We start from the raw sequence: 17,295 nt of genomic DNA on the forward strand, positions 1-17,295 counted from the left end.
CCAAGAACTAGACTTGAATGATAAGGTTTATCTTCTACACAAGGCCACTCCTTCAAAAGTGTAAGAGATGACTTTTTTATCTAATGCATAGATACCATTACAGAGACTCAAGCAAAATGAGGGAACAAAGGAATATGTTCCAAATGAAAAAATAAGATAAAACCTCAGAAAAAATCCTTACTGAAATGGAGATAAGAAATTTACCTGACAAAGAGTTCAAAGTAATGGTCATAAACATGTTCCCTGAGTCTATATTTGATACAGTAGAGAAGAGGATGTCACTCTAGATTTCCAAATAGGGGAGTGAGAGAAGGAAAACTATATTTGAGGACCAGAAAAATTAGAAAGAAGAAGTAAGTCATTATAAATAAGAAGGGAAAAGAAAACGTAAAGAGGGATCATTTTAATTTTGAAGGTATGCTTCTGAGAGATGTTAAAGAGGAAGACCAATAGGATTAACATTTTATAATATATTAATTTAGCAATAAGCTGAATAGGCAAATTAAACTCAGTGTATCAGAGGACTCTAGTGAAATCATACTGGGCCTGGTGGGATCCTTGCACATCTGACATAGACACAACTGGACCTCTAGGTTTGAGCTGAAATCGTGTGTTCTAAAGGATCACTGATGTAGAACAGAAACTCAGAAAATGGCTTGGTGCTTTGGGATGATTGATGTTGTAGGAAGTTCTGGATGATTTGGTCTGAATTATACCCCAGGCTTTCCTTCAGGAATCCTCAATGATGACAGCTCACATAGAGCCAAAGGGAACCTCCAGAGTTTCCTTAGGACAGGATGTCTACAGGCAGTGAGTCTGTGACTATTATGTACCTAGTGTTTGGGGGTTTTGGCCATAGAGTGTCTCATGATTATTTAACATAAAACTATTGGAACCAATTTCTGCTGCCCCTAGAGGACAATTTGCAAACAGCAAAGATAGTGGCAGAGTGAGCAAAGGGTGGCTGGAGTTCCAGCCGTTTCTCTTAAGGGGCCCAGCATGGATTTACTCACTGATGAACTCACTGTCTCTGAGCTCCAGCCCTGGGGCAGCAGCTGAAAATGTACCAGGGACATATGGGGAGGAACTGAGTTGTCTGGCTTCATGGTGAGAGATGGAGGGCAGCTTTCTTCGAGACAGAAGTGCTGGCAGAATCCATTGTTTGTTTGTTGAGCCCTCCTTGCTGCCAGTATGCAGATACAGGCAGGTGCCATATCTGAGTCTCCATCAACCTGGCTAACACCATTCACCCTGCCCTCGTGATTCCCTGAGACCCAGCCCCACTCAACTTTCAGGCCCACCCAAGTTACTCCCAGAGGCTTTTCCATACAAATGGCTGGTCTTGGCTCAAATTGTGTACTTTCCTAAAACCTCTCAAAGGTTCACAAACTTCAAAATAGCAGCATCTGGCCTCAGACTGCCCTGAATCCCTTGCTAAGTAGCCCTAAGCCTGGCATTAGTGGCAGCCGACCTCAGTTAGCACCTTAGCCATTCCCAGTCACTTCCAAGCCCAGAACAAGTGGCAATCATCTGTAGGTCACTTTGTAGCTCATACCAATTGCTCCCAGTCAGGGCACAGGCAGTGGTTGACCTTGGTCTGCACCAGAGCACCTCCCAAGAGCCCCCAGAACTAATATACCCCATGGTCAGCTTCAAACCACACAAGACGTCAGAAGGGACTGGCAAAGAATATTCAAAGTGATGAAAAGTAAGGATCTACAACCAAGATTACTCAGCAAAGCGATCATTTAGAATTGAAGGAGAGATAAAGAGAGCTTCCCAAACAAGAAAAAGCTAAAGGAGTTCATCAACACTAAACCAGTATTACAAGAAATGTTAAAGGGACTTCTTTAAGAAGAAGAAAAAGAAAAAAAAAAATAAAGGTCAAAAATATGAATAATAAAATGTAATAACTACTTATCTATGAACAATTACTTTCAGTGTAAGTTAATTAAATGCTCCAATCAAAAGACATAGGGTGGCTGAATGGACAAGAAAACAAGACTCATAGATATGCTGCCTACAAGAAAGAGACTCACTTCAGATTGAAAAATACACAGACTGAAAGTAAAGGGATGGGAAAAGATATTTCATGAAAATGGAAACAAAACAAAACAAAAAAATCCAAGGGAACAATACTTATACCGGATAAAATAGTCTGTAGACCGAAGACTCTAACAAGAGACAAAGAAGGACCCAGTAATTTTACTTCTGGATATCTATCCAAAGCAATTGAAAACACTAATTCAAAAAGACATACGCATTCATATCTTCATTTCAGCATGATTGATAATAGCCAAGATATGGAAGCAACCTAAGTGTCCATCAATAGATGAACAGATAAAGAAATTGTGGTACATATATACAATGGGACATTATTCAGCCAAAAAGAGAATAAAATCTTACCATTTGCAACAAATGTATGGACTTAGAGGGTATTGTGCTAAGTGAAATAAGTCAGACAAAGAAAGACAAATATATGATTCCACTTACATGTGGAATTTTAAAAACAAAATAAACGAACAACCAAACAAACACATAGATACAAAGAACATTTTGATGGTTGCCACATGGGAGGGCGGTTGGGGAGATGGATGAAAAAGGGGAAGGGCTGTAATAACTATGTGTGGTGTCAGATGAATAATAAAATGAATAAGTGAGTGTTAGATGAGTACTAGATTTATCGGGGTGATCACTTCATAAGGTATATAAATGTCTAATCACTATGTTGTACACTTGAAACTAATGTTAGGTTGGTGCAAAAGTAATTGCAGTTTACAAGGTTAAAAAAATTGCAAAAAGTGCAATTACTTTTGCACCAACCTAATAATACTGTATTTGAAAAATAATAAAATTGAAAAATAAAAAAAATTATTTGAAAACCACAACAGAAAAGGAACATCTAAGAGAAGTCAGAGAAAGAGAAGGAGTAGGTATTTAAGCAGATAATTCTACAGTTTTCTTTAAATTTGTGTTATTTTAAATAGTTGTATTTTACTCACCACCACTGCACAGAGATTATATTTAGGATGTTTCCGAAAAATTGGACAAATATAAGGAGTAAGATCCAAGTTAGTGAGTGGGTAATGAATATCTGTTCTCAGTTTCCTTTTCATTACACCCCAAATGTCAAACCTGGAGAGATAATAAATGTGTGAAATATAAAGTAAGTTTGTGAACCACTCATGAATGAAGTCCGTATACTTTAATCAATTGAAAGGATAGTTAAAAATAACTTCTTGGAAATATTATTTGGTGCAGACCTATACATAAAATTTTTTTTGTCATCTGCATATATCTAGAGTCTCCATATCCACCGGTCTCAACAAAACTGAGACTGGAGTGGCCAGGAGCTTGAGTCAGGGTGTGAGACAGTGTAGAGTCAATCGGGTGGGAGACAAAGAAAGGGATCTCACTCATATGTGGAGGCTAAAGAACAGAATAAACAAACAAACAAAACAGAAACAGACTCATAGATGCAGAGAACAAACTGATACTTGCTAGATGGGAGAGGTGTTGGGGGGATAGGTGAGAAAGGTGAAGGGATTAAGAAGTACAAATTAGTAGTTACAAAATAGTCATGGGGATGTGAGATACAGTATGGGGAATATAGTCAATAATGTTGTAAAAACTATGTGTGGTGTCAGATAGGTGCTAGATTTATTGGGGGATCACTTCTTAAGCTATATAAATGCCTAACCATTGCTGTGTACACCTGAAACTAATATAAAATATTAGGCTGGTGCAAAAGTAATTGCGGTTTAAAAGGTTAAAAAAAATTGCAAAAACTGCAATTACATTTGCACCAACCTAATAACACTGAATGTCAACTACAATACATATATCAATCATAGGATATAAAGTACACAACAGAGAGGATATAATCAATGGTATTGTAATAGCTATGTATGGTGTTAGATGGGTAGTAGACTTGTTGGGGTTATCACTTTGTAAGGTGTGTAAATGTCTAAATCATTATGCTGTTTTGTACACCTGAAACTAATAATAGAAAAAAGAAAAGAGAAAGGGATAAAGCCCGAAGCAGCATCAGAGGTGTAAAAACCACACTGCTGCTTCCTGGAGACTTCACTCCAGCTAATCCTGTTCACTCTAACCCAGCTGACGCTGCTTTCCCTATCTTGGTTTCAGCACACGTTGTCTCAGCAGCGTCCTGTTTTCTAGCCCTGAGGTTTTAATATATCTGTACTAAGATAAAGTTTTGTGAAGCTCTTGTTACATTCTCTAGTTGTTATTAGATCAACTCAGCTCATATCAGTATCACCGTAGAGCTTCTTTAAAAATAAGTTATGTTCCTTTTGGAAAAAATGGATAATTTAGATCTGGGGTTGGGAAATTACTGGATGAGCTTGACATATTCTTATGCCAGGAAACAGGACACCTTGTTTGCAAAAACTAAGGGAATACCATATGACCCAGCAATCCCATGCCTAGGTATCATCTCAAAAGAAATGAAGACTTATATCCACATACAAACCTGTATGCTAATGTTTATTGCAGCTGTATTAGTATCTGCCCAAACTAGAAACAACCCAAAATGTTCACCAACTGGTGAATGGATAAACAATTATAGTACATTCATAAAATGGAACACTACACCACAATAAAAAGGAAGGAACCACTACTACATGCCACAACATGAATTAATCTCAGAAACATTATGCTAAGTGCAAGAAGCCAACCATTCCAGAAAAGGCCAAACTATAAGGATAGAAATCAGATCAGATGTTTCTAAAAGCTGTGTGTGGGAGAAAGGATTGATTATAAAGGAGCACGAGAAAATTTTTTTGGATGATGGAAACAGTCTCTATGTTGGCTGTGATGGTTACATGACTGTGCCATTTGTCAAAATTGATCCAACTATTCACCAAAAAAGGATAAATTTCATACAAGGATAAATGTATATACATGTATATAAAAAATATATATTATATATAAGTATATGAGTATATATAATATACTTATATTAAAGTATAAATCATACTTTAATAAACTTTAACTAACTAATGGGGTCAGAGGAGCATGCTTGAAGGTGCTTCCACTGGCCAATTTTGAACAATTTGAACATCAAGAACAATGATGATAGTAATGAATATTAAATACACTATGTTTAAAAATATCCATGGGTCCAGAGAGATACTAATTATAGAAGGGAAACTATACCTTTAAATGCTGAGATCTTACATTCACTTTAACTATGGGATCAAACTTAACATCACCAACAGTGGGACAAACTTTTATTATGTGCCTCCAGATGTAATATGATGACAAGTATATAACATTACCTACGCCGGATTCTTGTTTAAAAAGTTTAGCTTCAATCTAACCACAGGGAAACAATTAGATAAATCCAGAACAGGTACATAATTTAAACAATGGACTCCTCCAAGGCTCAATATGAGAAAAAAAATGTTTAAATATGTAAAAAGGGGGTAATTTTTTTTGGTTAAAAGAGACTAAAGAGACAGCCAAATGCAATCCAAAAAAAAGTTATGAAAGATATTTTTGGGATAGGGGAATTTAGATATGGATTGTATTTTAAATAATATAAAATTATTGTTAAATTTCTTAGGCATGGTAATGATGTGATTTTGTAGGAGAATGTTGTTATTCTCAGGTGATGCATGCTGAAGTACTTAAGCATGAAATGCCATGGTGGTTGCATCTTACCTCAGATGGTTCCATTAATAAAATGAAAGGGAGGAAGGAGGACAGGGAGGGAGGGAAAGAGGAAGAAAGACAGAAAGAGAGAAAGGACATGTGGCAAAGTCACCAACTAATTAAGATTTTAAGGTATGTGGGTCTTCAGTATACATTTTTTCAACTTTTTTATAGATTTGAAACTTTTTAAAACAAAAATTATGATGGAGGGCTATAAAAACTAAAACAGTGATGCTTAGACTCCACTTCAGCCCCATGGAATTAGAATCCCCGAGACGGGGTCAGCGAATTTATTTTTTTAAAGCACCCAAAGTGAGTAGATAAACAAAATATGATCTACACACAATGGAATATTATCCAGCCACAAAAAGGAATGGACTTCTGGTACATGTCACAACATGGATGAATCTTGAAAACATTATGCCAAGTGAAATAGGCCAGCAAAAAGGACAAATACATGATTCCACCTATATGAAGTACCTAGAATAGGCAAATTTATAGATACAGAAAGTAGATCAGAGGTTACCAGGGGCTACGGGAGGAGGAATAGGGAGTTATTGCTTAATGGGTACAGAGTTTCTGTTTGGGGTGATGAAAAAGTTTTGGTGATTGTTGTACAACATTGTGAATGTAATTAAAGCCAATGAAGTGTTACACTTAAAATGGTTAAAATGGCAAGTTTTATGTTACATATGTTTTACCACAAATTTTTAAAACTTAGTGTAATATATTGAATACTATTGAATTATATACTTTAAATGAATGAATTACATGGTATGTGAATTATATCTTGATAAAACTGTTCAAAAACATCTGCTCACAAAATGTCAAAATCCATACCTTTTTAAGTGAAAGATCATTATTTTTGGTGCTTTGGAAATACTGGCCCTCACAGCTGTTTCTTGCTTGGTTTCACAAAAGGAACAGTGAATTTGGTTGTTCCACGTCAGTGTGTCTTGTTGGAAAAAACACTGGAGACAGTCCTGTTGGGTAAAAAGCATTTGGTGACCTGATTGGATCAACTGCAACTTGGACTCCTTGTTTATATTAGAACTTTGGAAGATCTGTAGATATAGAATCCTTGGTGCTTTTTTTCAAAGTCAACCATCCAGGAGACACCAGTGTCTCAAGCGGCAGCCTGGAAGGGTGTAAAATCCACCTGGCAAAGGAGGTGCTTCCTACTCACTTAGTTACTGAAATGATGCAAGTGCCCATCTCACATCTCAGCTCTTAATCAGTATTTTAACCTTTCTGGTTTATTTCAGAATAATATTGACTGAGCAGTTTCCACTAACCAAGTCAGGCAGCTGTTTTACATTATTCATCTCATCCCAAAAGTGATCTGGTGACTGAATAACGACTGTATCTCAGTGTTCTGCGGTGGCCCATAATAAAGACAGCAGAACAGAGAGAATTCGATCCCACAGAAGTCATTCTCAGTGTGGCCAGCCTCCCCTCCCCTCCCCCCACCCCTGCTCTGCAAACCATTCACCTAAAGCGGAAGAAGAGCACAGATTCTGTTTGCAGTGGACATGCCAGCACCTCACTTAGAGTTTCTGGAATTCATTGCCAGCAATCTTTAGTAGTTTGATCTCAGAACAAGTCCAGTTCTGAATAACTAGTAGGATTCTATTCTCCAATTCTGGTATGTGAAAACCTTTAGCAATAAGTGTGCTTTCATAATATAGGAAGAAAAATACAGATGTGTATTATTCTGCAAGGAAATGTATTTGCTCTCTGCCTAACTGTTCCCTGCTTTCTATCACCACCCCCACCTCCATTGTTTACAGATTTCTTGGTATTATGGTGAAGAAAATTCCAGAGGGAAACTAAGGCACTAGATTTCACTCTATTAATATCTTCCCAAAAGATTTCACAGCTTTTGTCTAAAACATAAGAGCTCAAGACTGAGTCAGAATCTTTTACATCTAATTCCCAAACTGGACCTACTCACCCCTCTAGGGTAAGGAAGGACCATACATTTTTTGCAAGAAAGTATAAGTTCTCTATATGTACCAAGCCATTTCAGTACTAAATAAACCCCATTTATCTTTTCAGTTTTACAATGAGGCTCTTTTATTGAGTGCACTTAGAAATGCAACTGAATTCACACTAACTTTTGGTTATGTGTCACTTTTCTGTAAAACGTTGTCGTCATGGGCTTCCAATGTTTTTAAAATTATAAAGCAACCCCTTTCATACTAGAGAACATAGGAAACAACCCTGAGAAAACCCAAGGCTGGGGTAGAGCCGGACAAAAGAAATATCCGAGAGTAAGAGTCCCTACCTGAAGAGAGCACTCGTATGCGGATGGAACGGGGAGGGAGAGGATAGTGAAGGCTTCATTCTTGTAGGTGCGGTTCTCACACTTCAAACACAGGATGCTGTAACTGAGCTGCCCTTCAAACAGCCGGGTGATGATGGAGGACTCATTGGCAGTCACCTTCCTGCAGCATATTGGAATAGATGTTTTCTCATGTGATCTTCTTTGGCGGTACTGAATCAAGGAACAAATTTGCCCTAAATCAATTAGTGGTTATCAGAAAATTTCTTAATAGAATAACTTGATTTTGTTCTATCAGAATGACACATGGCTACCAGAAACCATGTTTTGCATTCAAACGATAAATAAAGATCTTCTTAAGAGTATATATTTTATGTGTGATTTCTGATAATTCAGTTGTTTCCCTCCTCAAGTGAAGCTAAGGAATGATGACACCCTAACCTGGGTAACACACATGACCATGGCCCCATCAGCTGACAGCCTACAATAATGTGACACAGAGTCCCGTTGGAAGTTTTTTCCTGGGACAAGGGTAAGTAAGCTGTTAAACCAGCTTTCGGTCACACAAGCTGATACAAAGGATAATCAAGAAACTTATCTCTCCTCTGCCCCTTCAGGTTGTGTTCCCTAGCCTCTTCTCCTTTTATTGTTAGAAAACACCTTTTTAAAAAGAGCAAATCCTAAATTCTCAAGGCAGCCTAATTTAACTAGCTTTGTAGCCTGATTTGAATCTGGTCGGCCAGATTCAAATACACGTGTGGGAGACGCCTTAGCTCCACTGTCAGCAGGCACAGCGTTGCACGTTGGCTTGCTTCTTTCTTCACACCCTGCTGCCCAGGTCTTCTCCCCTGACAGAAACTGAATGCCCCTAATTCCAAGTTTGGTGTTGGGAACCAGAATGCTATTTATTTCAGACTGGCTGACGATGAGTCCCTGTGTGATTTTACTAAATGCCATCCGCCCCTCTGGTTCAAAAGTGCTGCCATGGATATTTCATTAGTGGTAAAAATGAAAAATGGAGCTGAGGGTTGCCGATGAGAATGATTAACGGATATCCTTTGTGATCTTTTATGCTAAATATTTCCTGGGTGTTAGCTATGAGATAAGCTAACACCCACAAGGACACTGCATAAAGTCAAGGACACATCTTTGGAAAATGAGGGTGTCCGACCATGGCTGAAGGAAGTGAGACTTGTAAACAAGGATAAAACTCTTAGTAATGGTGAAACAACCAAAATGTCCTTCGATAGATGAATGGATAAAGAAGTTGTGGTATATATACATAATGGAATACTATTCGGCGGTAAGAAAAGATGATATGGGAACATTTGTGACAACATGGATGGATCTTGAGAGAGTAATGCTGAGCGAAATAAGTCAGACAGAAAAAGCAGAGAACCATGTGATTTCACTGATATGTGGTATATAAACCAAAAACAACAAAAGAACAAGACAAACAAATGAGAAACAGAAACTCATAGACACAGATAATAGTTTAGTGGTTGCCAGAGGGTAAGGGGGGTGGGGGGTGGGAGATGAGGGTAAGGGAGTTCAAATATATGGTGATGGAAGGAGAACTGACTCTGGGTGATGAACACACAATGGGATTTATAGATGATGTAATACAGAATTGCACACCTGAAATCTATGTAATTTTACTAACAATTGTCACCCCAATAAATTTAATAAAATAAAATTAAAAAAAAAAAAAACTCTTAGAAATGGGCAATTTCATGTTTTATTAAACGTATGTTGTACTCAATGAAGAATTCAGGTTAGGCATGTTTGGTATGAAGGTGAAACTTTGCAGTATATAGATCTGTCCTTTAATCTAACACCAAGTGTAATAGTTTCTTGGGTTTGTACTTACCAAGAACATTTATTTTAGGTTGTAAAGTTCTACGTGTTATATGTCACGAGGAATGTATTTTTACAAAAAAGTGATTTTCACTTAAAAAAAAATCCATGCAGATGTTATGTGCAAAGGGAACTAGATTAATGGTCCCAATACCTGCTGATCCCCAGAAATACCAGGGGAGCTTTCCCAGAAGACAGCCCTATACATTCTAACTCAGTAACACCGGACCGAGGGCCTTAGAACCTGCATCGTAAAACTCTTCCTACTTTGATGCTCAAGCACAGTTTAGTAAATACAGACCTATTCAAATACTAACTGGAATGTTCCGCCACAGTACTGCCAGAACCTATGCTTGGCAGAGTAGGCAATATTGATTGAACAAACAAAAGAATGAAAAATGAAAGTTGCCCATAGAGCTGAAGGTCTATCCTATTTCAAGGCCATTCATTCTACCTACCTTTTTCAGAGATTCATGAAGTTCATTCAGGACATAAATCAAGAATTCCTGAGCATCTTGCTGTGTCTTCTTCATAAATGCTGGGTAGAGTTTACCAAGAGCTGACCGAAATATTTCTGGTGAGACGCAGTCTGAGTCTCCAAGCCACATGTCTGTCATCACATAGGCAAAAGCAGTGGCGACCTCACTGCAGTTCCTTGGAAGAAGGAAGGGGAATGTTTCTGGCTGATTTAATGAAAAGAAGGCACCTAAAAACTCAAGCATCTGGACATTAGACCCCAAATGAAGCTTCATTAACTTATTGGTTGACCTTCTTGCTTTACTCACCCTAGAAATGGTATCTGGGGCACTGCAGCCTCTACTGACTTGTTTAGCCTTTACTAGGGATTCCAGAGTGTTCCTTCCCTAACCTCACCATGGGGAAACAAGGGGAAGGGGCTGGTCTGCAGGGGAATGCAAATGGTCTTACTTTTGAAGAGCAGTGATGTACTTTCCGGAGAGAAAGTAGTCCATCAGCGGTGAGATGCTGCAGAGACACTGTAAGATGGCATTCATGTAGCATGTGTTGCCCAGGTTCCGCAGGCCAGTCACACCCTGGAAATGGGGCTGGTTCCCATCAGCCTCCTTAACTGGAAAGGTGTCATTGTGATCTGTGCAGTCTGCGCTGTGTTGGTGCCATGTGGAAAGAAAGGACAGTATTTTGAGGGACCGAAATATGTACACATGACAATAAGGCGCTCTCAACCTCATGACACAAAGGAGAGTTTGTAGTAAGACCTCCGTCAAATAAATTCCCCACCAAGGACAGAAGTAGTCTAACTTGGAGTCTAAAATTACATTACTTAGTCCAGAATTCTTGGTACACGGCCGGCAGCCAAATACGAAGAGACAAAAGTTTCTTCGTAAAGCCAAAGCACGAGGATAGAAAATATCGGCCTTTCAGAATCTTAGAATTGCTTGGCTACCAATGCAAACTTTCCCTCTGAATACCAAAGTATTTCCCTTTTTTGCTGGGCAAGTTATTTAATTATTATTAGTAGTAACAATATTAGATAGTAGTTAATAGTAACAATAGCTATCTTGTATTGAGCTTGGCACTATGTTAAGTACTTAACATGTATTTTCCCATTTAATTCTTTCAATAATTCTTGGGGGTAGGTACAATTATTTTTAAATCCTGTAATAGATGAGATATGTTTAAGTGGTTTAGTCATCTGCCTATGGCAATGTACTAAGGCATGTGCAGTGGTATGTCGAGAGAAGGAATATTTGTCTACATATCTACCTACCTACTGGCCATCTGTCTGTCAAGTTATTTGGATTTATACATCATATATTAAGAGTGTGTGTGTGTGTATAAATATATATATGTATGTATGTGTATATATATATATATATATATATATATATATATATATATAGAGAGAGAGAGAGAGAGAGAGAGAGAGAGAGAGAGCGAGCATAATACGGACACATATTATATACTCGTACATATATTAAGAGCACATACATGTGCATATTATATATATGTATATATATATACACAAATTAGACACACACACACACACACTGGAAAAGGAAGCGTAAGAGCCTAGACTTTGTAAAAAATAGATCTTAGCTTAAATCCTGACTCTGCCACTATACTACTTACGTGATCGGAGACTCTTAATTCTTGTTTCTCTTCTACAAAATAGGAGTACTGCTGCCTGCCGTATCGCTTTGTTGTGAGGATTAAATGATGCAAGCACGTAGCACTGATTACATAGTTAAGTGGTCACCGCAAATCTTTTTAAAGAAGTGACTCATCTAGAATGTCCTTAACAGCAAGCTATAGAATTAAAGCACTCATGTGAATCAACCAGACCTGCGCAGAAGAGGGGACACGGTGGCCTCCCAAGGAGTCCTCGCTCCACACAGTTTCCTTTTGGAATTTGACTATTCCACCAGGCAGCCCAGCATCTTTGTCCTTTATTGTTTGTCTTTCTATCTAAAGTATTTAAAATGGAGTCTCCATGAGATCGCTACCTCACCTCAGTACCTCTATTTACAATTCTGCCAATTTGAAAAGAGCTCACTGTTACATGAATGGCCATTTTCACTTTTATTCACCTTTGCTATGGGAGGACCTGGACTGTCAGTTGCCTGGGTATTAAATAATATCTTCGATTCCTTTTGGGGGACCTCCAATGGGTCAAATCTAGGGGAAACCTCCCAAATGTGGCATGTACCCCCCAACTCCTTTAGCATGGCTTCCCCCGCCCTCCTGAGCTTATCTAGAAAGCTGTAGTAGATGGGGGCTCACAGGACATAGTAGGTACTGAAGTCATCCGTGGGGAGAGGCCGCTGCGAAGTCATTGCAGTGAAACCACATCGGACTTCTCACTTCTATTCAGGAGCTACAGCTAATCCTTTTAACTTCATTCTCTGAGCCTGTTACTTTGGCTCTTTTTGTTTGTAATAAACAATTTGTATGTCCCCCGCCTCCCCTTTAGTAGCTGCAAACTGATTTTCATCTGTCCTTCAGGTACATTCCAACTTGGATTTTCCAGGCATCATAATCCTTTCCATTCACCTTCAATATTCTAGCTTGTTGCCATGAGATACTGTTACTTGGTTGCTTAAAAACTTTTAGATTAGATTACAAAGAATGAACTAAATATATAACATCTCTTCATCACTCATTTTCTCATATATATATATATATTACACACACACACACACACGCACGCACGCACGCACATCAGTGGATATTACGGTAACCCTGCCCACTTTGGGGACTCACCCACTGTCCTCATGATGGCTCCACTCCCAGGACCACGAAGGACTGTTTCTCACCCAGGGGAGGGAGGTAGTTGGATTTTGCTGCTTCTAAAAATGCATGGCATTGGAATAGATTGAAACATTTCCCTTCATGGCCAATTGTAGTGCAAAGTGGGTGCACGTGAGCACACACACATAATCCCACTAGCGCCATGCGGGGCAAATATAAATAAAAGGTTTATCACAAAACAATTTATAAGCTAAGAATTAGTAGAGCACACATAATCTCCTGAGCTCTCATTTTCTTCCTAGAGAACTGTGCTTTAGAAAGCTCTTCAGTAGGGAGGAGCCTACCCCCACCCCAACAATGCTCTGTCTAGATGAAAAGGAGTCAGAGAATACAGGCCACCATGTAGCATAACAGCAACCTGGTCGAGGAAGTGGTTTTGTTAGAATGGGGAGCCTTCAGAGAGTCAAAGCTGGTACCAACCTGTGTTCTTCTTTTGTGCTAACAGAATCTGTAGGGAGCAGGTAAAAAAAGCCGTTAGGGCCAATCCAATTTATCTTTTCTCAACTGTGCATCAAGTAAAATGAATAGGGTAATAAAAGAAAAAAAAAACTCTTAAAAATGTCAATGTCAGGAAAGATAAAGTAGGCTGATAACCAGTCCAGATTAAAAGAAACTAGAGAAACAATACAATTAAATACTCTACCCGATCCTGGATGGGACCCTGGATCAGGAAAAAAAATGCTATAAAAGGACGTTATTGGGACAATTGATGAAATCTGAATATGGATTACAGATGAATAATTTTATACCAATGTTGATTCTTCTGAATTTTATAAAATGCACTGTTTATGAAAGAGAATGTCCTTGTTCTTAGGAAATACACACTGATGGATTTAGGGGCAAAGGGACCTGATATCTACAACCTGCTCTCTAATGGTTCAAGAAAACACCCACAGACACATACACATGAGGAAAGGAGGGAATGGGGAGTGATGAAGCAAATATGAAACAAATATAGCCGAATGTTAGCAAACTGGTGAATCTGGGTGAATGTTTACTGGAGTTCTTTATACTGACTGACTATTCCTGCAATTCTTCTCAAAGAAAAAAAATTATCTCAACCTAAAAAGTTTTTAAAAAGAGAATGTAGTACATATACTTGTAATATGGATTTATCTCCAACATATATTATTAGTAAGTCAAAAAAGCAAGGTGCTGAAGAGTCTGCCTATAGTGTGCACCCCATTTACGTCCAAATGGTTTTTAAAAAAGAACATATGGCTATGCTCAGGCTACATAACAACATTGAGAATAACATTAAGAAAAACATTCTTAGACACCTGGATAAGGGATCCTGGAATCTAGAGGTACCAACTCTTGCAGCTATTTGATATTTGACACCTGTGGTCTATGTACAGACGTGTTTCTTGAAGTCACCTCAGTGGTGGTTCTGCATGAATCCCATCATCCTGCTCCTTTTGCCAGTGAAGGTCTTCCAAGTCCTTCAGTTTCAATGGAATCTTGTTAACATTTCATGTTTGATGCTGGTAGACAAAAATACAAATCATATTCATATTTTTATCTTATGTCTAGGAACCTTTAAACATGTCTAATTTTTGTATAGTTTTTTTTTTTTTTGTATTTTCTACAAACATACTCGTCATCTACACAAAATCCATCTTTTTTTTTTCCTTTCCAATCTTTATGCTTTTTATTTCTTCCCTTTTAAACTAGCTAGCACCACCAGTAAAATGTTGACTAGAAGTGGGGATGGGAGGTATTCTTAGCACATCCCTGAACTACCGTAAGAGGAAAAGTTTTGAATAATTCACCATTAAGTACGATGTTTGCTAAAGACATAGGTTTTTTTTTTTTTTTTTTTTTTGAGTTGTAATCATGAGTGGAAGTTGAGTGTGATCAGGTTTTTCTCTTTTGAGATAGTCATGAGATTTTTTCTTTACTCTGTTAACGTACTTAATTATTGATGATGGTCATATATTAAACCAATCTTCTATTCCTCAGATAAAACTATCTTGTGTATGATGTAGTGTCATTTTCAATAATTGCTGGATTCTATTTGTTAATCTTTTGTTCAAGATTTTCGTATGTACAGTCATGAGTAAGATGACCTATGTATTAATGTTCTGAACTGTGTAATAAATTCCACAAATCTACTGGTTTAAAACAACACAAAATTATTATCTCAGTTTCTGTAGGTCAGAGTCCAGGCATGACTTAGCTGGGTCACAGGTTGCATTTAGTTGTCATGTCTCTTTAGTCTCTCCAACCTGAAACAATTCTCTGTTACCTCCTTGATTTCGAGAATTTCACACATTTGACTGTTACTGGACAGTTATTTTGAAGAATAGCCCTCAATTTGGATTTGCTTGATATTTCCTCATGATCAGATTCACATTATGCTTTGTAGTAAGAGTAACACAGAAATGCTGCTGTGTTCTTACTGTATTGTATTAGGCTGATTTGTCCCAATAATAGTGGTTAACTGTAATCACTAAAATAAAGTGAGGTCTGCCAGGCTTCTCCACCGTAGTTATTTTTCCCTTTTGTAATCAGTATTTTGTAGGGAGAACTGATACAGCTTTCACATTATGTGTCTTAACATTAATCGATGTTTCGGCTGGATTAACTATCACTACGGTGGTTTCCAAATAGTGATTTTTCCAATGCCATTATTCTGACTACACTCATCAGTTGGAACTGTACTATAAAGAGAAATTTTCTCCTTTCCCCATTTATTCTTTTATTTTAATCGGTGTGGACTCATGAGTTCCTGCTTTATTCAATGGATTAGAATGTTATAACCATTCTTTATTTTTTATGTACAAATTGTCTCGGGATTAGCCAGCAGGGGGCCCCTTCAAGATGTTTTCTGTATCCATTTAATATATCTCCATCGTTCTCTGAGCATTCCCTTACTTTTTAGCACAGCAAGACCTTCCAGGCGTACCTTGTACCTTCCCCACCCCTGGTCGTCAGTCTTTCTCTAAAAAGGTCCCTTTCAGAGGAGAATAGTATTTAGAAAGGAAGATCTGAGAGGTAGGTGTATTCATGCTATTACAGTGTCAGTTGCCCATTCCTCAGTGTTTCCCTATTTGATCAGCTCCTCTGCATGTAACTAATCATTTGCTGCCACCCCCATCCCACCCCATGACACCACACTTGCCTCTCTGACACCCCATGCCAAGTCACTGCTGCCCCATAGCAATCTGGGCCATACCCAGATTGGTCTCAATTAATGGCCTTTAAATTGTGAATGAATGAAGAAAGGAATCTGGATCTCTCTGTTATATTTTGCTTCTCTCTTTGGTGAATTACTTTTTGAACCTCCCCTCTCCTCATTGTTTTTATATTTTTCTATTTACATTTCCTTTAAATATTTTAACAAATATACAAATAGCCCTTGTTAATCTATTTGGGTCCAAGGTTTGAATAGCAGGGATATCATACTATCCCAGCCTGTTTGGTTTCTAAGCTCTGGATTGCTTGTAATAGTGTGAAATTTTTTATTTAGTTCCTGAGGTCACAAAGTGCAAGTCAGGATAGCAAGGGTTACCCATACTTAAAATTACTTTTCAAGTAATGTTAATACTTATATTGTTACCCAAATAGATGAGACCTTTAGTATGCTTTACTGCCACATCCTCCTGAATCCTCTTTTCATATTAAAAACCTTTAATTCTAATTTATTTTAAAATTATAAAATGTATTATTTGTCAGCAAGTATTTAAACTTGCGTATTTCATGACACTTTGCTCATCTATTTTTTTACCTGTCTTCTTGTTTGGATCTTATCCTTTTGCTTGGGTACATTTTTAACGTTTTCTAAGAAAATGGCAAGCTTTCTGAGAATGCCATCACGTGGCATTCAAACTCCTTTTTCTTAACAATATTGCTTTGCTGCCCCTAGATACTATGACAGATGAGAATTCTTGTCAGTGTGGTTTTTTTTCTTTGTAAACTTATTTTTTGTTTTATTTGCAGTCACCAAAATGTTTCATTAAGTAGGTCCTTTTATTTATTTCCTCCCTTCCAGGTCGTTCACTCTGGAACTCCTATTAAATAGTTATTCTATCTCATTCATTTATCCAGAAAATATTGTGCATCTACTATATTCCAGTTGCTGTGCTAGGTGTTTAACAGTGAATAAAATACAAGACTTTACCTTCATATAGCTTACAATCTATTGATCACTTGGATTTATTGTCTTACCTCCCAACACTTTGCAC

General features: G+C 37.8%; 1 protein-coding gene across 1 annotated transcript in view; it reads right to left on the reverse strand.

The window, feature by feature from the left end:
* USP50 (ubiquitin specific peptidase 50) overlaps window positions 1–12,633 on the reverse strand; it is a 31,712-nt gene extending 19,079 nt beyond the window's left edge. Inside the window, exons 1-6 of the mRNA XM_019730660.3 lie at window positions 12,581–12,633; window positions 10,748–10,942; window positions 10,279–10,474; window positions 7,967–8,176; window positions 6,520–6,662; window positions 3,003–3,135 (exon numbers count right to left, since the gene is read on the reverse strand). Coding sequence (XP_019586219.3) covers window positions 3,003–3,135; window positions 6,520–6,662; window positions 7,967–8,176; window positions 10,279–10,474; window positions 10,748–10,942; window positions 12,581–12,633 — 930 coding nt within the window. The remainder of the gene's footprint in view (window positions 1–3,002; window positions 3,136–6,519; window positions 6,663–7,966; window positions 8,177–10,278; window positions 10,475–10,747; window positions 10,943–12,580) is intronic.
* Window positions 12,634–17,295: the final 4,662 nt, after the last annotated feature.

This window comes from Rhinolophus sinicus, chromosome 3 (genome assembly GCF_057876585.1).
Source record: "Rhinolophus sinicus isolate RSI-liver-muscle chromosome 3, RSI-T2T, whole genome shotgun sequence".
In the NCBI taxonomy this organism is placed as follows: Eukaryota; Metazoa; Chordata; class Mammalia; order Chiroptera; family Rhinolophidae; genus Rhinolophus; species Rhinolophus sinicus.